The 23,839-nt window shown below is 39.8% G+C and overlaps 1 protein-coding gene across 4 annotated transcripts in view; it reads right to left on the bottom strand.

Moving 5' to 3' along the window:
- Window positions 1-23,839, bottom strand: part of LOC100565827 (NADH-cytochrome b5 reductase-like) — a 28,496-nt gene that overhangs the window by 3,778 nt on the left and 879 nt on the right. For 2 of the 4 annotated variants that reach the window (XM_008109406.3, XM_062979618.1), the window contains exons 2-5: window positions 20,524-20,699; window positions 17,931-18,079; window positions 10,382-10,469; window positions 5,844-5,948 (exon numbers count right to left, since the gene is read on the bottom strand). In XM_008109406.3, the coding sequence (XP_008107613.1) occupies window positions 5,844-5,948; window positions 10,382-10,469; window positions 17,931-18,079; window positions 20,524-20,577 (396 nt within the window). In that variant the 5' untranslated portion in view covers window positions 20,578-20,699. Of the gene's footprint in view, window positions 1-5,843; window positions 5,949-10,381; window positions 10,470-17,930; window positions 18,080-20,164; window positions 20,700-23,839 lie in introns of those variants that run through there. The other 2 variants (XM_062979617.1, XM_008109407.3) reach the window with 2 other exon arrangements.

Genomic DNA, 23,839 nt, shown 5'->3' with positions numbered 1-23,839 from the left:
AGTATACTGTAAGAAGTGAGACAACAGAGGGAGGAGAGAGGAGTGGAGAGTGACAGGTGCAAGCAACAGAATACAATAAGTAACTGGATTTTAACATAGTTTTGCTGAGGAGTGAGGGCCTATCGTCCCACGGCTAATTCCATAACCAAGCACAGATTTTGATCTCCCTGTTTCAAATCCCTAGCATTTTGAATTAAATTAATCTGTACTGGCTGCCTTGGATTAATTTCAACTGTTTTGTTATTTATTGATTCAGTCACTTCCAACTCTTTGTGACCTCAAGGACCAGCCCACGCCAGAGCTCCCTGTCGGCAGTTGCTACCCGCAGCTCCTTCAGGGTCAAGACAGTCACTTCAAGGATACGTCCATCCATCTTGCCCTTGGTCAGCCTTTTTTCCTTTTCCCCCAGCATCATTATTTTCTCCAAGCTTTCCTGTCTTCTCATGATGTGGCCAAAGTACTTCATCTTTGCCTCTAATATCCTTCCTTCCAGTGAGCAGTTGGGCACTCTTTCCAGGAGTATGGACTGGTTGGATCTTCTTGCAGTCCAAGGCACTCTCAGAATTTTCCTCCAATACCACAGTTCAAATGCATCTATCTTCTTTCGCTCAGCCTTTCTCATGGTCCAGCTCTCACATCCATAGATTACTACAGGGTATACCATAGCTTTAACTATGCAAACCTTCGTTGCCAGTGTGATGTCTCTATTTTTCACTATTTTATCGAGATTGGTCATTGTTTTCCTTCCAAGAAGTAAATGTCTTCTGATTTCCTGGCTGCAGTCTGCGTCTGCAGTAATATCCACGCCTAGAAATATAAAGTGTGTCACTCCCTCCACGTTTTCTCCCTCTATTTGCCAGTCATTAATCAGTCTGGTTGTCATAATCTTTTTTTTTTTACTGCAACCCAGCTTTTGCACTTTCTTCTTTCACCTTGGTTATAAGGCTCATCAGCTCTTCCTTGCTTTCAGCCATTAAAGTGGTATTATCTGCATATTTGAGACTGTTAACGTTTCTTCCAGCAATTTAAACTCCAGCCTTGAATTCATCAAGCCCTGCATGTCACATGATGTGTTCTGCGTACAAGTTGAATAAGTAGACTGAAAGTATACAGCCCTGCCGTCCTCCTTTCCCAATCTTGAACCAATCTGTACTTCCGTGGTCTGTTCTTACTGTGGCTACTTGGTCTTTATACAGATTCCTCAGGAGACAGACAAGGTGACTTGGTATACCCATACAACCAAGAACTTGCCACAATTTATTATGTTCCACACAGTCGAAGGCTTTATAATAGTCAACAAAACAGAAATAGATGTTTTTCTGAAACTCCCTAGCTTCCTCCATTATCCAGCGGATATTGGCAATTTGGTCTCTCATTCCTCTGCCTTTTCTAAACCCAGCATGTGCATCTGGCAATTCTCGCTCCATGTATTGCTGGAGTCTACCTTGCAGGATCTTGAGGATTACCTTACTGACATGTGAAATAAGTGCCACTGTACGAAAGTTTCCCTTTTTTGGTATGGGGATAAAAGTTGTTTTTTTTACAATCTGATGGCCATTATTGTGTTTTCCATATTTGCTGGCATATGACATGCATCACCTTGACAGCATCATCTTTCAAGATTTTAAACAGGTCAGCTGGGTTTCCGTCGTCTCCTGCTGCCTTGTTATTAGCAATGCTTCTTACGGCCCATTCAACCTCACTCCTCAGGATGTCTGGTTCTGATTCACTCACCGCACTGTCAAAGCTATCCTCGATATTATTATCCTTCCTATTCAGATCTTCTGTATAGTCTCACCACCTTCTCTTGATCTCTTCAGCCTCCTTGCTATCTTTTTTTTCTGATCACCTCTGATGTTTCTAATTTTCTGGAAGAGGTCTCTTGTCCTTCCTATTCTATTGTCTTCTTCCACTTCCATGCATTGCTTGTTTAAAAATAGTTTCTTATCTCTTCCGGCTAACTTCTGGAATTGGGCATTTAATTGGGCATCTCTCCCCCTATCACTGTTTCCTTTTGCTTTCCTTCTTTCTTGGGCTTCTTCCCGTATCTCAGCAGAAAACCATCTTGCCTTCTTGGTTTTCTTTTTTTTTTAGGACGTACTTTGTTGCCACCTCTTGAACAATGTTGCAAATTTCTGTTCATAGTTTTTCTGGGATTCTACTTATTCAATCTCATCTCTTAAATCTATTCTTCATCTCCACTACATATTCACTAGGAATATCTGTGAGATCATATCTAACTGGTCTATGTGTTTTCCCTAATCTCTTTAGTCTGATTCTAAATTGTGGAAGAATAATTTTAACTGTAAAAACAGTACAAAAGTTGAAGCATAGTGGAAGAGAAAATGTCACGGTTAATTATGTTGAAATTTCATAATTATAATAATCTGCATAATATACAAATTAGGTACCTGGATTTGAGGAAGCTGACTGTAACACTCTTACATTGGGAAGATGTGCTGGTGGTCTTGGAGGAGGCATGTATTTTGCCTTCATTAGAAGGTGTATATATATAATATGTATGTGTGTGTATGAATATATGTATGTATATGTGTATGTGTGTGTGTGTGTGTGTGTGTGTGTGTGTGTATGTGTGTATATATATATATGTGTGTGTGTGTGTTTGGTGAACTTATTTTGGAGGGTGGGCATGTACCAAGACTCTTGGGGACAGTAGACATTGCAATGGAAGCTGCTTGTAGTTATGATCTGCATTTTTTCCACATCTCAAATAAACAAAATGAAGACCTGTCACTCCATTAACATTTGTTTTCTTTTGCATGATTTTTAAAATCTTCTTCACCTAATAAAGAATATGGTGTGCTTTGAAAGCCATCATAATATTTTTTGTTCTTTTGGTTGGCTAAATAAAAGTATCATGACGACGGATATTTTGGATCTTGTTTGAAGGGCAACATAGCCACTCTGATATAAATATGCATATAGTGAAAGACACTAACAGAAGGCCTAGGTATTAGGATGGTGTAAAATACATAGTTTATACGTAGTTACAAATTCATATAGATCATTGGTCAAATTCTCAGCTGTTTGGGAATTATATGAAATTGCATCAATAGAAAACTTGAATTAAATTAGATTTAAACTGGCCTGTTTTCTTGCCGATTTCAATAATGTCTTTGTTTAAATCAATATGGAAAACACATGCTTCATCAAATGACAAAAAGTTTCTTTAACTTATATACAGATTTTTAGTATAATCCTAATCAAGTCTAATGAGAAGTAATTCCAAATGAATTGTATGAAAGCTATTCCACAGCAAGTATGCTTAAATTTTACCTTCAACTCAATCTATTGATGAAAACCCATGTGATTAATCAAGTAAGATTTCTTTAACCAGATGACTGGAACTAACTACATTATTTTATATTTAAAACTGATACTGAGGGTGTAAAATGATTGGCAAAAGGGTATTTTAGAGTGTCTTTATCCAATGTAACAGCCAGAACGTACATGTGTCAGAAGTAAGCAACAGTGAGCGCAATGAAATTGCCTTCTGAGTAGATATACCCAGAAAAGATATTTGTTTCTTTATTTAATTATAGGTGCAATGGGCCCACTTATGTCTGGCTCTATATACTGGAATTTAGCTTCAATTTGTTTAAGAAGTTTGAGCAGACAAGTCTGTTCTTGGTTATGAAGGATGGGAGCAGTGTCCTGTTATCAGTACTTGATACTCATTCTCTGTCCTATATTTCCAGTGCAGGTGATCTCTAAGATTAAGATCATGCATTTACAACTTAACATGAACACCTAATGCAAGGAACCATTTTCCACATCCATTGAGGAAATTATATTAATAATGACAGTGCTTGCTTACTGTATAGATTAAGGAGAAAAGATTTTAAAAGCACATTTTGACTCTCAAGGTTGCAAAGAAAGGGTTGAAAATAAGTGATGATAATGAATCCTGAAAACTTAGAAATCTGGCACCTTAACTGTGCTATAAAATTTGTTTCTGTCCATATTTTATGAGATAGAAAAAACTATTGTTATATGATAGTATAGATGCAGGCTACACATGTTTCAGAGCTTTGTGAGAGGGACTTCGTTAAACTTAAAAGTTAAGTGTTGGTGTACACAGAGAAAAAACAGGTGAGGAGTCAGAAGGTGTTAAAGAAAAAGTGGAACCCATGAACAATTTCTACCAACTCAAGGAAACAGAGCATTCGCCAACTGCTCCAGAATGAGAACGGAAGGCCATAACAAGTTTTTTTCTTCATCTGTTCTTAAATAGATACTTAAGCATTACTCCAGGGTAGGGCAAAAGATATCCTGATATTTTCAACATACTGACAGATGGTGCTTTGAAGCACGAACCATTCCCAGGAAGGCAGTACCATGCATCCTATCTGGTCTAGTTAGTGGGAAACAGTTTAACAGGGGAAATAAATGCTAGATAACCACCTGCTATTGCCCCAGATAGTTCTGCTTCCAGGTAAGCCACCAACAATGTCTGGACTACTGATATAAGCTCCCATCATACTTCTGCTCTGGAGAAGTCACATTCATCATTATGTAACCAACTCTACAAATAGTCTTTGAGTGTTGGGATGAACCAAAGCAGTTTGTCAACTATTCATGTTCCTCTTGTTCTGTATGAGCACAACCCCAAATAACTTATGACCTCATTACACGATCTTGACTGGGTTCATTCATACTTGTGATTACATTATTTGTACAATATTAAAACTAGATTTATGTCTCATTAGAAAAATATTTCCAAGAAGGCTCTTCATTGAAAACATTGCATCAGATTAGTGCTATGTATGCATACCTGCAAATGTATATATGCGTGTATATGTACAGAGAGGGGGGGGGGGCTTCCACACATCTGTATAAAATCCCCATTGTACTGGATTATATGGTAGTGGACTCAGATAATCCAGTTCAAATCAGATATTGTGGCTTATCTGCCTTAATATTTTGGGTGGTATGACTGTGTGGAAGGGCCAGGGGGCGGGCAGAAATACTATTAATAACTAATAACTAGAATGACTATGTTGCTTCAAGTCCAGCAGGTTGAGTTACAGGAATCAATTAAACATAACAAGTGCCCTGATCTCTAGAGGACTCAGAAAGATAACTAATCCACAATTTAAAAATATTCTGCAAGGTTGCCAGAAGAAAAATATACTATGCAATGAGTTTTTGATAGCAGGACAAAATGGATGATAAAAACAGAAACAAAGCAAGCAAACTATCAGTTATTCTTTGTGTGCCATGGTTCTTCATACAGTTCAAGCAGTAGGGTTAAATAGTTCCTCCTGTCCTTTACCTTGCTTAGAGTGAACCAGGGTTAAATTCATACTATCCACTAATTGTCCACTAATCACTGCCTATTTAATAGCAATGGGAGAGAGTGAGGAGAGGGGAAGGGGCATGGCTGGCTCAGAAAAACGGAAAGTTATGGCTGCCATATTTATTTTTCTGAAAACAATTTTATTTTGATATTACATGTCAGTCTTCATATTACAAATGTAAATGCTGGATGTTCTTAGACTGAAAATTCAAACCTGGTAATGTCTAAGTGAATACTACTTCAGCAGTAGTTCATTTTAAACTACTGTGTGTCAAACATCCATTTTCAGTATCCTAAGCCAATGAAACTGAATGGCAGGAGTTTCAGGACAGATAAAAGGAAATCCTTTTTCACGCAGTGCATACTTAATGGATTTTCTTCTAGTGCCCTCCATTGCTTAATAAATTGCCCACTGAAAAGATCCTCATAATAGAAAATACATTTGATTACTTGTTATTAGTGTTCTTAACTAGAATTAAGAAATTACTACCTTAAACGTTTTTGTTTATTATATAGGTCTTACCTTATTGGCTACATAAGGAAATCCTCCAAATGGTCCCCTCCAAAAAACCACATCCCCTTCTTTCCAAGATTTTATATATTGTGACATTAGTCCAGCCCCATAGCACTGGCAAAAGAAGCACAACATAAATAGAAGCATAATAGTTCAGGAGGGAAACACAAGGTTAAAAAATAAGCTGACTTCTGATATAGCATTTTAAAAATTAGTTGGAAAAACATATACAGAATATCAGAAAACTATTTAAATGTGACACTTTAGAGACATTGAACTTTAGCATGAGAGTGTATGTTACCGCACTCAAAAATAAAGTCCATTGCTTTGATCATGGGAATAGATAGACCCCCTTTTAAAACTTACTCTGACTATAAACTATGTTGCAAAAAGAATTACAGTAGAGTCTCATTAATCCAAGCCTCGCTTATCCAAGCCTCTGGATAATCCAAGCCATTTTTGTAGTCAATGTTTCCAATATATCGTGATATTTTGGCGCTAAATTCATAAATACAGTAATTACAACATAACATTACTGCGTATTGAACTACTTTTTCTGTCAAATTTGTTGTATAACATGAAGTTTTGGTGCTTAATTTGTAAAATCATAACCTAATTTGATGTTTAATAGGCTTTTCCTTGATCAGTCCTTATAATCCAAGATATTCGCTTATCCAAGCTTCTGCCGGCCCATTTAGCTTGGATTAGTGAGACTCTACTGTAGTATCAAACACATATAAAAGCAGCACTTATGGTGTGTGCAATCATTCATATACAGCGGACTTCTGTGTATATATAATAATGGTGTGAGCGGTGAAATTCAAATGAATGCAGTCCTTTTGGTAATTTGCTTCAGATCTTGTAAACTCTACCCCCTTCCATTCATCTTTCATCTATGATCTTGTAAAATAATATGCCACATGATAAAAGTTCTCAAACTTCCTCGATAAAAATGACTGTTACAGTTGTAGGTCTGTCATTACAAGGCAAAAGAGTCTTGTAGCCTTATGCTGACAAAATGTATTATTTCATGTTTTATGGTCTAGAATTAATTTATTAAATGCATATTTACACAGAAGCTAAAAAGACTTTTCCTTATTTCATTCAATGACAAAAATATTTTGTTGCTAGGTTTCTGTATGGCAAGTTGCTGCATAAACATAGGAATACTGAGAACTCTATTCACAGTGAAGAGAAAGCAGATGGGTATATTAAATTAAAGGCATTGAGAGTTAAGTCCTCAGCGAGTACATTTCCCATACATTAGAATATTGCTTGTACAGTAGAAATTGTATTTAGGACTGAAAGGTTTCTTCTTCATTCTAATGCAGAAATGACCAAACTGGTTTATAATGAATTCTTGTAAATAGAAGAGAAGGGAAACTCCTGGTGAGAAAACCTCTATGCCAGGTTTTATGCCCAAAAAAACACCATAATATTATAGAATCACTCAAAGGGAGGGTTAAGCGCATAGAATCACCACTCATTCGCACTTAACTGTAGTATCACAAATGCAGTGCCGTAATCATGGGACACAGGGGTGTCTGAACAGCACTTGGATTGTATAGTAATAATAATAATAACATAGTACTTCCAAAAATTGCCTGAATAGTGAGAAATACACTACAATCTACAGAGCAAGTTATACAAATGGGTGCTTTATGATGGGTGTTCCATCTCTTTTGTTAGAGTCAAAGAATAACTATGGTTCCCTTTGGGATGAAAGGTTCTATATAAAGGGAAGGTGTTATTACAATCATTACTACTATTATTGAAATGCAAAACGTATGTGTAATAAGCAAGCATATATGGAATTTCACAGTCAACCTATGAAGGTAACAAATTAATGCAACTCAAATGTAGAATTTCACCCCCTCCAATTGCCACAATAATGATGAAATGATCCACCTAGAAGTGTCTCATAAAAGCTATACACACCTCAAAATGCTTAAGCTGTCACAGAATCAATGATAAATCCTTGAAAAGCACAAATGCCTGGAAGGCCAGCAAGGGGCAAAATGTTCTCTGTGACCTGCCTGGATCAAGTGTTTGAAGGGATCAGAATTAGTGTGGAATCTGTTTTCCACTGGGAAGGTGTCAAAACAAAAAAGATATACTTGAATCTGGTATTTCTGGTCTTGAAATTATTGAAATAATCCATCCCTGAGCAGAGATTTAGTCAACGTTCCTTCTGAACATGATGAGTCAGAGACTGCAATCAATAAATCACTTAGTCTCACACAGAAATCATTGAATTTACTCAGAATTGCCTTACCAACTGATTGATACTGATCCTAAAAACAATGTCTTTCTACATGGCATTTCTTGCATTGCAATTACAGTAAAACCCCGCTCGTTTGAGCCCCGCTCGTTCGAGCCTCCGTGCAATCCGAGCAGGTGAACGGGGAGGGCTGCAAAGGCCCTCCCCGTACACCTGCTCGCTGGCGTGCGTGTTGCTAGGTAGGTAGCAAGCTACCTAGCAACATGCACGGGGCGCTCGCCCCTTGGGAGGTGGCCCCTGCGTGTTGCTAGGTAGATAGTAAGCTACCTAGCAACACGCAGGGGGCACCTCCCAAGGGGCGAGAGCCCCGTGCGTGTTGCTAGGTAGCTTGCTATCTACCTAGCAACATGCACGTCCGACTCCTTCGCCACGCCAGGCACCGGTGTTGACCCAGCGTGACGAAGGAGCCGAGGCACGGGCGGGGGGTGGGTGGGTGAACAGGGAGGGCTTTTGCGGCCCTCCCCGTTCACCCACCCGCCGAACGAAGGGGCTTTCTTCCTTTGGCGAAGGCTTGGAGCCAGGGAAGCGGGAGTCACTTCCATGGCTCCAGGCCTCCGCCAAAGGGAGGGAGAGCCCCTTCGTTGCGCTGGTGCTCCCAACCGTGGGGAGGCCTCTCCGTGGGGACGAGGGCTGGATCGGGAGGTGCTGCAAGACCTCTCCATGGGGACGAAGGCTGCATAGGGAGGCGCTGCTAACGCCTCCCGATCCAGTCCTCGTCCCCATGGCCTCTCCATGGATACGAAGGCTGCATCGGGAGGCGCTGCTAACGCCTCCCGATGCAGCCTTCATCCCCACGGAGAGGCCTCCCCGCGGTTGGGACGAGGACTGGATCGGGAGGCGTTTGCAGCGCCTCCCGATGCAGCCTTCGTATCCATGGAGAGGCCATGGGGACGGGGACTGGATCGGGAGGCATTAGCAGCGCCTCCCTATGCAGCCTTCGTCCCCATGGAGAGGTCTCTCCATGGGGAGGAAGGCTGGATCGGGAGGCGTTTGCAGCGCCTCCCGATCCAGCCTGCATCCTGCCTGGTAATCCGAGTTATCTGGTTGACCGAGTTGAGGTCTGCCGGTTTAACTCGGACTACCGGGGTTCTACTGTATCACAGATGTCTTTTGTGCCAATACATCTGGTTACTCTGAATTCAGATACAGTAACAATGTAAGAGGTAACTGTTATATGCAAACAGTATATTTCTGCCAGAATAGATGGCTCCATGATGTCCAGAAAGACTTCATAGTGATGCTATTTGGATCTCAGGCTGGATCTACACTGCCATATTTACTGGCAGAGTAGACTCATATAATCCAGTTCAATGCAGTCAAACTGCATTCTGGAATAACATTACTTGGCAGTGTAGAGCCAACCTCAGTGCTATCACACACTCCTAAACTATAAACAAAAAGTAGCACCAATGAAAACATTTGGGTGATGAACAAAAGGCAAGGAGAGAAAAGATCTCATCAGGCACCTTTGCAAGAATGAGATGCTGCACCTCCACATCATTCAAATGCTGTCTCAAGGATACTCAACTTATCTTTCAATTGCACATACACTATAGAATTAATGCAGTTTGACACCACTTTAATTGCCATGGATCAGTGCTACTGGGATCATGGGAGTTACAGTTTTGAAAGGTCTTTTGACTTCTCTGTCAAAGAGTGCTGATGTCTCATCAAATGAGAACTCCAATTATTCCACTGAATTGAGCCCTGTCAGCTAAAGTTGTGTCAAACTTCATTAATTCCACAGCGCAGATACACCCTAAATTTGGTTGTGGTATTTGTGATGCTTCATGCAATAAAGGGAACCTGCTCTGGAGGGAGGAATTCCAAGACACAAACATGGACAAAATTCCTTCAGATTGCAGAAGGGATTTCACATTTGGAAGTGCTCTCTGGTGTACCTAACTGGGTATAATATATTATACACCAGGAAGAAGGTTTTGACCTTCATATGCTAGCTTAAAAAACTTGGAGGAATCTTTTGCTTTGTTTTCAACATCAGAGAAATATTCTGAACCAGTCCTCTGTCTGAAACAGTCCTGTTACCCTGGCCTACCACCACATACTTCAGCAACTACAGACCTGGCCTTGGTTCAGGGGAGACAGGGGGCAACAGAATCTCAAATATTGATTAGGCATAACAAGCCAAATCTTTGACTGCAGGCCTCTAGTTATTAAAGTACAAAGTAAAGCACTCAGCCGCTGTAGAAGATGATACAATCCCTACGTCAAGCTGTTAATCTATAGAACAAAGGCAGCTATTTACCTTTATTAAAACTTCAAAGTAGCCTTCAGCATTCACAGGAGAAATTGGAGTATAGGCTCTCTGAACCTCCAAGCCATTTACTAGTCCTCTGAGGAAGGGGAAGAAAAAAGAGAGGGTGAGAAAGAAAAAGAAGATAGAAGGGAGGGAGGGAACCCTGATCTGAGTTCCTGACAATTCTTATCAGCAGAGTACTGCTCTCTCAGTAAAGGCTGCCATGTAAAAAGCACTGCACATCTTCTACCTTTCTCCCCACGGGCTGTCCTTTGCCGAGTCAGACAACAGATCATTCCTTCCCATTTTGCAGTCATAAGAGATCCAAGGGACTGAAATAACCTCAGTGTTTTCTCTCACACACTGCCATGCCATCTTCCTTTTTCTAGGTCCTGATAAGGCACACAGCCAAACTTGGTACTTTGTGTTATATGGTTATGCTACTTACAAAGTAAGAGAAACAGGGAGCTAAAAAGGGAGAGGATTGTACAGGAAATCTCTGAGTTACAAACATCTGACTTACAAATGACTCATAATTAAGAACGGGGCTGAGACAACAGGAAGTGAGAGAAATCTACCCCTAGGAAGGGAAATTATCTCCTGAAAGAGTTATCATGGGGAAAGATGTCTCAACTGAAGGTTTATCACCAATCCTTGTTTCCACAACAAGCCAATTTTTTCAAAATCCAATGATCACAGGCAGGCCTGTAGCGAGGGGGGGGGGTTAGGGGTTCAACCCCCCCCCCCCCGAAATTTTTCAAGTTATAAAAAAAATCTCGTTTACTCATGAATCTCGTTTACTCATAACTGGTTAACCAAATCCCCATGCTAAGTCTATGAGATGCAAAACATTAAGAGTCCCTCCAGGCACTATCTCAAGCAGATATTGACAGGTTTGTAGCGGGGAGGGGTATGTGCTAGGGGTTCAAACCCCCCCCCCCCCCATTTTCAAAACCCCTCCCGAATTTTTTCGGGCTACGGCCCTAATCACAGGGTCAGAAAGTGAGGTGAAATCTTCTGAACAGGGGTACAGACAGCAAAACAAACACTGCAGGGATTTATGAATGTGTATATAAATGTATATATATGTGTGTGTGTGCATGTATGTGTGCGTATGTGTGCACACATGTATGCATGTGTGTGTGTGTGTGTGTGTGTGTATGTGTGTGTGTGTGTGTGTATATATATATATATATATATATATATATATATACACATATATATATATACATACAGTAGAGTCTCGCTTATCTGTCATAAACTGGCGGGCAGAATTTATTTATTTATTTATTTTATTTGCAGTATTTATATTCCGCCCTTCTCACCCCGAAGGGGACTCAGGGCGGATCACATTACACATATAAGGCAAACATTCAATGCCTTAACATAGAACAAAGACAGAGACAAATGCAGCTCCGAGCTGGCCTCGAACTCATGACCTCTTGGTCAGAGTGATTTGTTGCAGCTGGTTGCAGCTGACTGCTCACCAGCCTGCACCACAGCCCGGAATGATGGTTAAGCAAAACTGATGGCTACAGGGTGGGTGCTCGCTTGTCTGCCCACCCTCCCTCCCTCGCTCACTTACCAGGCCGGGTCCCAGCAGCAGCGACGGCAGCACCAGAACCTGGTGGGGTGAGTAAGTGAGAGAGAGAGCAAGGGAGGGCCTTTGCCGCCCTCCTTCGCTCACCTGCCCTCCATCCCTCAGCTCATTCACCACACCGGGTCCCGGCAGCACCAGGGTCCGGCCTGGCGAAGGAGCGAGCGAGCAAGCAAGCGAGTAAGGGAGGGAGGGTCTTTGCTGCCCTCCTTCACTCGCCCACCCTCCGTCCCTCGCTCACTCGCCCGGCAGCACCAGGACCTGGTGGGGTAAGTGAGTGAGAGAGAGAGAGAGAGGAGAAGGACATTTGCCTCGGATAAACGGAACTCGGATAAGCAGGACTCTACTGTTTATATATCTATATGCACTTATCCAACACTCGCTTATCCAACGTTCTGGATTATCCAACACATTTTTGTAGTTAATGTTTTCAATATATCATGATATTTTGGTGCTAAATTCGTAAATACAGTAATTACTACATAGCATTACTGTGTATTGAACTACTTTTTCTGTCAAATTTGTTGTATAACATGATGTTTTGGTGCTTAATTTGTAAAATCATAACCTAATTTAATGTTTAATAGGGTTTTCCTTAATCTCTCCTTATTATCCAACATATTCGCTTATCCAATGTTCTGCCGGCCCGTTTACGTTGGATAAGCGAGACTCTACTGTATCTATGTACCTCTTCTGATGTACATACAAGTTCAACTTAAGAAACCCACAGAACCTATCATTTTCATAACTTGAGGACTTGGGCTAGAAAGAGCTTGGGCTAAAAAGAGGCTTTCAGTTGTCTTTATAACTGGTTTTGAAACACTTATTAATACATTATTATTATTATTATTATTATTATTATTATTATTATTATTATTATTATTTTTAAAATGTTACATTGTGAATAAAATCTGGAATTTGAGAGTGCTCTTAAAATGTAGGAAACATAATTTTTACCTAGGAGTAGTGTATAGCTGAGAAGATCTTGAAATATTCACATTTCTAGATCACTTCTGATATCTACTGCCATTTACTCATTACATTGCTATCACATTTTTCTAAAAATGTGAAGTTTGAAATAGGCCTGAAAAGCTGTAATTGGATTATCAGTTTGTATATGATGATTTAGTCTAATGAACTGCTTCTTTCATGGTGATATGCACCACGTTGGTACAAACTGACTTAACATTGTCATCTAAAAAAGTTAAAATATGACTTGAGAAGAAACGTATCTTCTGTTCACAATCAATGAAATGCAAATTAACAGCTTACATTTTTCGGTTCAATACTCCTTTGCATTAACTAAAATAAAGCTAGCTTGAACATTATGCTACCGTATTAGAATTCATTCTATAACTTTCATAACACTGTATCTCTCTGAAGATAGAAACTTTATTCACTGGACTCTTATTAATGACTTAGTGATCATTCAAATAACTGATGTGATATAATAATAACAACTACAATAATAATACATTTTGCTTCTTACCTACTTCTCCCCGAGGTACAACACAGAGTTAAAATACAGTAGCTAAAACATAAAACTACTGGACATACGTAACTGGTGAAATTGAACCAGGAAGTTCTGGAGATTAGCTATATTATTCAGTAGGTGACTATAAGAAAGACCTATCACTTATTTTAATTTGCCTCACAAAGCTAACGAAGGGGTAAAATCAGAGCTCAAGAGAAGGATAGAAACAAAGGTAATAAATATATAAATTACTAGCTGTGCCCGGCCACGCGTTGCTGTGGCTTAGTCTGGTGGTGTTGGTCAGTCTACATTAGGTTGTATTTATGCTGTGACCTCCACCTTCTTTATACTCACATTAGTAGTAGTATTTGAAGTCTGTTACCTTCTTCAATTTTTGTGTTGATTGATAATTGGTTGAGATCCCTGTTGTCTTTGGTTTGTTGTTAGTTGTAATGTCTGATTCTGCTGAGTGCGGTTTATATTTTTATTGTGGTACAATAGTCCTTTTTTTGTTTTGCCTGTGTATGTGTTTATTATTATTGTTGTTGTTGTGGTCATGAAGGTTGGATAAGTTAGATGCTACTGTATTGTTTTTTGGAGGCCCAGTGTAGCACTGACTGGCCTCTCAGCCTCAGTGCCTGGCTGTTTCTTGCCTGTGATTGTGTGGTTTCTTATTGTTGTTGTTGTTGTCATTGTTATTATTGTAATTGTTTTTTTGGAGGCCAAGTGTGAATGTAGTGATTGGGGAGGTGGATGAGTTGTGTTGTCAAATTTTGTATTTGTTATAGTCACAATGCGTTGTTGTGAGTTTTGTGGGTCCGGATTGTGGTTTTGTGGTGTAGTTGTGTTGTTACAACCGGGAGAAAAGGGTTTTGTGTTGTGTTGTCAAGTTTTATATTTCTGGGGCGTTTAGTTGTGTGCCAAGTTTTGTATTTCTGGGGCGTTTAGTTGTGTTGTTATAGTCACGATGTACTGTTGTGAGTTTTGTGGGTCCGGATTGTGGTTTTGTGGTGTGGTTGTGTTGTTACAACTGGGAGGCAAGGCTTTTGCATTGTTTTGCCAAGTTTTGTGTTTCTGGGGCGTTTAGTTGTGTTGTTATAGTCATGATGCGTTGTTGTGAGTTTTGTGGGTCCGGATTGTGGTTTTGTGTTGTGGTTGTGTTCTTACAACTGGGAGGCAAGGCTTTTGCGTTGTGTTGTCAAATTTTGTATTTCTGGGGCGTTTAGTTGTGTTATAGTCACTATGCGTTGTTGTGAGTTTTGTGGGTCCGGATTGTGGTTTTGTGGTGTAGTTGTGTTGTTACAACCGGGAGGCAAGGCTTTTGTGTTGTGTTGTCAAGTTTTGTATTTCTGGGGCGTTTAGTTGTGTGCCAAGTTTCGTATTTCTGAGGCGTTTAGTTGTGTTGTTATAGTCACGATGCATTGTTGTGAGTTTTGTGGGTCCGGATTGTGGTTTTGTGGTGTGGTTGTGTTGTTACAACCGGGAGGCAAGGCTTTTGCATTGTGTTGTCAAATTTTGTATTTCTGGGGCGTTTAGTTGTGTGCCAAGTTTCGTATTTCTGGGGTGTTTAGTTGTGTTGTTATAGTCACGATGCGTTGTTGTGAGTTTTATGGGTCCGGATTGTGGTTTTGTGGTGTGGTTGTGTTGTTACAACCTGGAGGGAAGGCTTTTGCATTGTGTTGCCAAGTTTCGTATTTCTGGGGTGTTTAGTTGTGTTGTTATCGCATGATGCGTTGTTGTGAGTTTTGTGGGTCCTGTGTGGTTTTGTGGTGTGGTTGTGTTGTTACAACTGGGAGGCAAGGCTTTTGCATTGTGTTGCCAATTTTTGTATTTCTGGGGCGTTTAGTTGTGTTGTTATCGCATGATGCGTTGTTGTGAGTTTTGTGGGTCCGGATTGTGGTTTTGTGGTGTGGTTGTGTTGTTGTAACCTGGAGGCAAGCCTTTTGCATTGTGTTGCCAAATTTCGTATTTCTGGGATGTTTAGTTTTGTTGTTATAGTCACTGCGCAAACAACTTTATCATTTTATATATATAGACTAGCTGTGCCCGGCCACGCGTTGCTGTGGCGTTGTCTGGTGGTGTTGGTGAGAACTTGTTGAGTTAGTGGTGGTATTGAATGTCTGTTGTATGGTTGTCTTTATGTTTAGTATGCATTTGGTTATTTGTGTACTGTGAAAGTGGTGAGGATAGAGGGGGTCTATGTCCCTGTGTAGTATTGTATAAGGAGCCCCGGTGGCGAAGTGTGTTAAAGCACTGAGCTGGAGACCAAAAGGTCCCTGGTTCAAACCCCGGGAGTGGCGTGAGCGGCTGCTGTTAGCTCCAGCTCCTGCCAACCTAACAGTTCAAAAACATGCAAATGTGAGTAGATTAATAGGTACCGCTCTGGCGGGAAAGTAAGGGCACTCCATGCAGTCATGCCGGCCACATGACCTTAGAGGTGTCTACGGACAACGCTGGCTCTTCGGCTTAGAAATGGAGATGAGCACCAGGCCCCAGAGTCAGACATGACTGGACTTAACATCAGGGGAAACCTTTACCTTTACCTTTAGTATTGTATAGTATTTATACGTTGTCCATGTGTTGTGAAAGCTTGGGTTGTGTCCAGCTGCATAGTAGAAAGGGTTGGGCTGGATGGCCCCTAGGAGTCTCTCCAAACTCTTGGATTCTATGCTATTATTATTATTATTATTATTATTATTATTATTATCATCATCATCTTCTTCTTCTTTTTCATCACCATTATTATGTAGAGGCTGGATGGCCATCTGTCAGGAGCGCTTGGATTGTGTCCTCCTGCATGGTAGAAGGAAGTTGATCTGGATGACCCTTAGGGGTAACTCCAAACCTTAGGATTGTATGATGTTGTTATTATTAGTAGTAGTAGTAGTATTAGTATTGAGAGGCTGGGTGGCCATCTGTTGGGAGTGCTTGGATTGTGTCCTCCATGGCAGAGTTGAGTTGGAGTGGATGGCCTTTAGGTGTGTCTCCTAACTGTCTGATGCTATGATTCGATGTGTGTTATTATTGTGCAGATATTGGATGGCCATCTGTCAGGAGTGGTTGGATTGTGTCCTCCTGCATGATATAAGGAAGTTGAACTGGATTATCCTTAGGGGTATCTGCTAACCTTAGGATTGTACAATATTCTTCTTCTTCTTATTATTATTATTATTGAGAGGCTGGGTGGCCATCTGTTGGGCATGCTTGGATTGTGTCCTCCATGGCAGAATTGGGTTGTTCTGGATTACCACAGTAATTATTTCATATTACAGTAGAATCTCACTTATCCAACATTCGCTTATCCAAAGTTCTGGATTATCCAACGCAGTCTGCCTTTTAGTAGTCAGTGTTTTAAATTCATTGTGATATTTTGGTGCTAAATTTGTAAATACAGTAATTACAACATAGCATTACTGAGTATTGAACTACATTTTCTGTCAGATTTGTTGTATAACATGATATTTGGTGCTTAATTTGTATAATCATTACCTAATTTGATGTTTAATAGGCTTTTTCTGAATCTCTTCTTATTATCCAACATATTCACTTATCCAACGTTCTGCCGGCCTGTTTATGTTGGATAAGTGAGACTCTACTGTATATTTATAATCTTATATCTGCTTAGAACTGGATTATATGAGGCCCCTTCTACACAGCTGTATAAAATGCACACTGAAGTGAATTATCTGGCAGTGTGGACTCAAGATAATCCAGTTCAAAGCAGATAATATAAGATTATAAATGGGTAATATAGCTGTGTGGAAGGGCCTTGAGTCTACACTGCCATTTAATCCAGTTAAAATCAGATAATCTATGGAAAATGCCTAAGTGAGGCCTAACTGTGCCTGTCCCGTGAGCTGAGTAGGTTGCTAGGAAACCAAGTGGGCGGAGCTTAGCACTCTAACTGCCAGCAATTGGATAAAAACAATTATTACTCTCTCTCTAATTAGGACTTTATTTTTCTTTTCTTTTTGTTGTATCAACCTAGTGCCGTGGATGATGGGTTGTGTTGTCAAATTTTGAGGTTGGGGGACCTGTACTTTTGTTGTTTTGTCCACTGCCCTGATGCCATTACTCTTTTATATATATAGATTAGAGAGGTGGTAATGTACTGTTATATGCTTAACTGCTTGAGAATTTTTTTAAAGTTTATATATTTTCCTTGTGAGTTAGTTAGTGCATGATGATCATCTTAGCATATATTTGTTTTTCCCCCACCCTTTTGCTTTCTGTAAATTGGTTCTCTCACCCCACTTAATTCTACTTCCAACCTAACTGAAATTGAAGGAAAAAGCAACTACAGGGTAGCATATACCATAAAATTAACATGGTTAATAAGCTCAATGAGCTACAAGTCCTTTCACCAGGATCACTTGGAAGCACAGAACTTATGATTTACTTAGCACGAATCCTTTGTAGAGTAACAAAAAACCGAGCAAATTTGATTGCGTACCATGGCCTGTTTAACTAGAAATGAAACACACTACCTTAGCACAACATGTTGTCCTAAACTCAGCCCCAGCCTACTATTTTCAGGCAATTCAAAAGTATACTGGTAGGTGTCCTCTGACAGCTGATCCACAGAGCATATGATAAAAGGCATAAATGTTTCTGGAGTTAGTTCTGAATTGGTACTCTGAAAGAGCAACAATAGATAATTACTACACTTCAAACAATGTCCCCTCTTTTAAAACAAACAAAAACCCCTCCAAATGTGCATGTATTCAGTGCTAGTAAAACATGGTATTGCAAATTTTTAAAAAGTTCTACATGCCAAATACCGGTACATCATCTTTATACTAATCATAATTCAATACATTCTTCTTAGTAAATGCATCATTTAAATATCAGAACCTCTTTGAATTTGTGTAATTTAAATACTAGGACTTCTTTGATTTTTGGAAGTGAGAAGAAACAAAAAACACATCCATATCCAAGTAGCAGAAGCACACACTAAGTACACAAATCTATACCAGGATTTCCCAGGGGACAAGATAGGGGGAAAATTTCTATTCTATTCTATTTTTTTATCCTTGTTTAACATTTAAAAACAGTTTCATTTTTTAAAATGTTGTCATTTCTTTCAGAAGAAACTATGTAGGAAAAGCTTCTCAGAGTATGATGAACTATGAAAGGAAAATGTTTTTTTCTAGTTGCTTTGAAGTTTTCAAGAGCAAAGGTTCACTTCCTCCCCAGTTCAGCTTCTCATATCGCAGATTACAATGTGCCTCAGTCACCACATAGCAAAGGAGGGATGGGAATAATATGGCCCTCTGGATGATGTTGGACTGCAACTCCCAGCAGTCCTCGTCTGCAGAATCAGTGGCAAAGCATGTTAGGGGTCTCTGTTCAACAATATCTATAAGGCTATACAATATCAACACTTGCATTAAAAGTTGGCTGACGGAAATGGTTCAACCCCAGACTTGCTCGTTTCAAACAAAATACACTGTACACTGCTTTTGCTATCTTCATTTCCTCTCACTTTTTTTCTCCACCATGCAAGCTCCCAGCACAATCCTATACATCAGTGGTTCTCAACCTGTCAGTCCCCAGGTGTTTTGGCCTACAACTCCCAGAAATCTCAGCCAGTTTGCCAGCTGTTAGGATTTCTGGGAGTTGAAGGCCAAAACATCTGGGGACCCACAAGTTGAGAACCACTGTTATACATGTTTCTTCATGGATAAGATTCACCACGGTAAGTGTACATGGAATTGCACCTTCAGTCCCCAACATTCTTTCTCAGATATTCATTAATACAGTAGAGTCTCACTTATCCAACATAAACGGGCCAGCAGAATGTTGGATAAGCGAATATGTTGGATAATAAGGAGGCATTAAGGAAAAGCCTATTAAACGTCAAATTAGGTTATGATTTTACAAATTAAGCACCAAAGCATCATGTTATACAACAAATTTGATAGAAAAAATAGTTCAATACGCAGTAATGCTATGTAGTAATTACTGTATTTATGAATTTAGCACCAAAATATCATGATGTATTGAAAACACTGACTACAAAAATGCGTTGGATAATCCAGAACGTTGGATAAGCGAGTATTGGATAAGTGAGACTCTACTGTATATAAATCCTGTATATATAGTTAAGAATTTAATGGTTACCATCCATTTTGGCAGAAGTTTTGCAGAACTTTACAAACCTAAGGAGTGGACAGATTTAATTGTGAAAGTTGAAATGTTCTTCAGTGTTAAGAATGTTTAACTACAGTCGGTCTTCCACATTTACGAGTTTAACTTTTGCAGATTTGATTATTATTTGCAGGTTTGAGATATATGTTATCTTTAGTCATTTGTAGATACTACAGTGTGATTCTATGGTAAAATTCATAATTACACATAGAGTCATGCTGGAGAACATAACGATTGCTAGAGAGGTGTTATCTCAGGTAGAAAATTTGTGATTTTAATTCAGTTTTTCCATTTTTGTGGGAGTCCTGAACCTCTGACTCCAGCAAATGTAGATGACTGACTGTACTTGGGTTTTTTGTGCTTCTGATAGGTAATTATACCTAATTACTTCAATAAAAACAATTAAAATGAGAAAAGAGACCAACAGACAAACAGACACAACTGATCAACAGATAAGAAATCTGATCCATTTGTTTTAAATAGATTTTAAAAAGACACAAGAGACTGGATCAGGAAAGAAACTACTTCAGTGCATGAACATCATGATGCAAATAGATTTGTGAGAACTTACTAAATAAAGATGTAACATGACAAAGGAGTATTTGGGAAGCAACACCAAAATAGCTCTTCACAGATGCCGAAAATTGCTGTTGCCTTCAGTCACATACACTGAACTAAAGGCACACAACTTTATCTTATATATTATCCTGTGCATTCTTACTACAGAAATAACGTGTTTCACATTCTTTTGCACAACAGCTAGCAAAAGGTGTTATATCAACAAATGCATTAAGAGTTGGCAGTTATAAACAAGCGTATTTGGAAGGTTTCATTTAGCTCAATAGGATTTACTTCCAAGCTTCTTTTTTTAAAACTGAGAGGATCTCGCTGAAATATTATTATCCAAACATTTTAAATGTTTCTACTTGCTGCTTCTTCCTTGTCAGGAGGCTTCTGTCTTTTTTGGCTTTGGCCTCTTCCCATTGCTCCAATTCTTTCTGATATATGTCAAAAATGCATGGTTTGCAGCCACTGCCACAGCATTGAGATGGCAAGGGTTCAATGGGCTTGAGAGAGAGCCAGACATCTTCACTATCCTCCACCATCTATAAAATGAAACTCAGTGTTATTTGTTTAAAATAATTGTATGAAGACATTTCTTCTTGCTGTACCGAAATATGGATCTGAATTCTTTACGGCTGCAACCCTTGATTGGAAACATGTTCAACAGGGACAAATGTAAGATACTTCACTTAGGCAGAAAAAATGAAATGCACAGATACAGAATGTGGGATGCCTGTCTTGATAGAAGTACATGTGAAAAAGATCTTGGAGTTCTCGTGGACAACAAGTTCCTTTGACACCAATGGAAATGGGCTACAAGACCTTCTAATTCCAGATGACATTTCCTTTCCTATTTATGCTACTTCACATTGTGTTAAATCTGTGTTTTAGTCAAGGTAGGAGACATTCTCTGAGTTGGAGCATGCCTTTGCATTTTGTGATTGTTTTTTGTATCACAATTAAATGTAAGCAGATATCTGAACACCAAACAGATTCATTAAGTCTGAAATCACCTTCTTAAGACAACTGAATGAAAGATCAGAACATTTGGTCCATTTTGAAAACCATTTCTGTTTCTTTTCCCATTCATTACTTTGGAAAATGGAAAAAGAAAAAATTAGGAAATCTGGATCCCCACTCATAGAATCATAGTGTTGGAAGAGACCACATGGGCCATCCGGTCCAACCACCTGCCATGCAGTAAAAACACAATCAAAATACAAACAGATGGCTATCCAGCCTCTGTTTCTAAAAGCCTCCAAAGAAGGAACCTCCACCACATTCCAACATAGAGAGCTCCACTGTTGAACGGCTTTTACAATCAGGAAGTTCTTCCTAATGTTCAGGTGGAATCCTCTTTCCAGTCATTTGAACCCATTGCACGAGCCCTAGTTTCAGGACAGCAGAAAGCAAGCCTGTTCCCCCCTCCTTATGACATTCTTTCACATATTTATACATGGCTATCATGTCTCTTCTTAACCTTTTCTTCTGCAGGCTAAACATGCCTAGTTAAGATGCTCCTCATAGGCCATGGTCTCCAGAACTTTGATCATTTTAATCTCCCCCCTCTGGACACCCAGCTTGTCAATATCTCTTTTAAACTGTAGTGCCCAGAACTGGACACAATATTCCAGGTGAGGTCTAACCAAAGCAGAATAGAGAGGCACCATGACATTCCTCTATCTAGACACTGTAATCCTTTTCATGCAGCCCAAAATCTCATTGGCTTTTTAGCTCCTGCATTACATTGTTGGCTCATGTTCAACTTGTTGTCCACTAAGACTCCAAGATCTCTTTGCCATGTAGTATTATTGAATCAGGCATCCTGTATCTATGCATCTCATTTTTTTCTGCATAAGTTTAGTATCCAACAAATCTCCTTGTTGAAATTCATTTTGTTAGCTTTGGCCCCACTCGTTAATCTGTTAAGGTTACTTTGAATTCTGATCCTGCTCTCTGAAGCATTAGCAATCTTTCCAAATTTGGTGTAATCTGTAAACTTGGTAAGCATGCCCTCTAAACCTCCATCTACTCCAAATAATTAATAAAAGCCCCTTCCACACAACTGTATAAAATCCACATTGAACTGGATTAAATGCCAATGTGGACTCAGATAACCCACTTCAAAGCAGATATTGTGGATTATCTTCCTGGATATTCTGAGTTATATAGCTGTGTGGAAAGACACAAAGATGTTAACACACTTGTATAGGACTTCTGTAATGATATAGTGGGTAGAGTATTTTTCAAAGTGTTCATCTGGGATAGTTGGGACAAGATGGTGGATGGTGTTACTGTGTTCCTCCAAGTTGATTCTAACTTATGGCAACCCTAGCCAGTGTGGCACAGTGGTTTGAGCACTGGACCACAACCCTGGAGACCTTACCCTATCCTTCCTCCAGCACATCTGGTGTAAAAAGTTTGGATGTTGGACTAGGACTCTGGAGATGATTTTCAACCATAGAAATTCACTAGGTGCCCCTTGAGCAAATTACACACTCTTAGCTTCCAAAAACCTAATGAAACGTTTGCATTAGTGTCAACATAACTCAGAAATGACTTGAAGGCACACAAGGGAAACCTCACGGACAACTTCCTATGAGAGTGCACCTTGCCCAACATCACCTAGTGGGTTACTCTGGTCTCCAGAGTCGTCATCCAATGTTCAAATCACTACCCCACAATGGCTCTACAGCCAATATGGCCAGGAAAAGCCATGGTAATATAATAAGGGAAGGGGGTACACCATGAGGGCTCTTATTTCATTAGTTGGACTTGGTTTGTGAATGACACTGCTATATTAGACAAAGGCCTTCTCCTCTGGTGCAGCAGCACAAACTCCTTGTAATAACCTAATCCAGGCATGGGCAAACTTCAGCCGTCCAGGTGATTTGGACTTCAACTCCCACAATTCCTAACAGCCTACCAGATGTTAGGAATTATGGGACCCGAAGTCCAAAACACTTGGAGGGCTGAAGTTTGCCCATACCTGATCTAACCCTATTTAAGTGAGACATTTTTGACCGGACTTCATTCTACAGCACATCTAGAGGTAAAGCTTTTCCCCTGACATTAAATCTAGCTGTGTCTGACTCTGGGGGTTGCTGCTCATCTACATTTCTAAGCTGAAGAGCTGGCGTTGTCTGTAGATGCCTCCATGGTCACGTGGCTGACATGACTGCATGGAGTGCTGTTACTTTCCTGCTGGAGCGGTACATATTGATCTACCCACATCTGCATGTTTTCTTTTTTAATGTATATCTTTATTGAAGGTTTTCAAAATAAATTTGTAAAATAGATGTAGGTAAAATTTATAGATATGGTGGGTCTTGGAAAGGGTAAAGGGATGGGAGAAGGAACAAGGGACGGGGTAGTTAGGGGATTTATCTTGACTTCCCAATCTTCATCTTTGTGTAGACTTCTATTCTATTAATTTAGTATATATCTTTCTTTGGTTTGTCCTTTCCTTCTTCTTTAATCTTGTTCGCGATCCTTCTTTCTGCATGTTTTTGAACTGCTAGGTGGAAGCTGGAGCTAATAACGGGAGCGCACAGCAGTTTAACTCAGTGAGACACTGGGGGTCCATCTATACTGTAGTATTAATACAGTTTGAGGCCAATGTAACCTCAAGGTATGGCTCAATGCTATGGAATTATGGAGTTTGTTGTTTAGTGAGAAGGCT

The sequence above is a fragment of the Anolis carolinensis genome, chromosome 4, assembly GCF_035594765.1.
Source record: "Anolis carolinensis isolate JA03-04 chromosome 4, rAnoCar3.1.pri, whole genome shotgun sequence".
Lineage (NCBI taxonomy): Eukaryota > Metazoa > Chordata > Lepidosauria > Squamata > Dactyloidae > Anolis > Anolis carolinensis.
The sequence above is the reverse complement of the archived record's forward strand: the minus strand, read 5'-3'. Positions and strand labels throughout refer to the sequence as shown.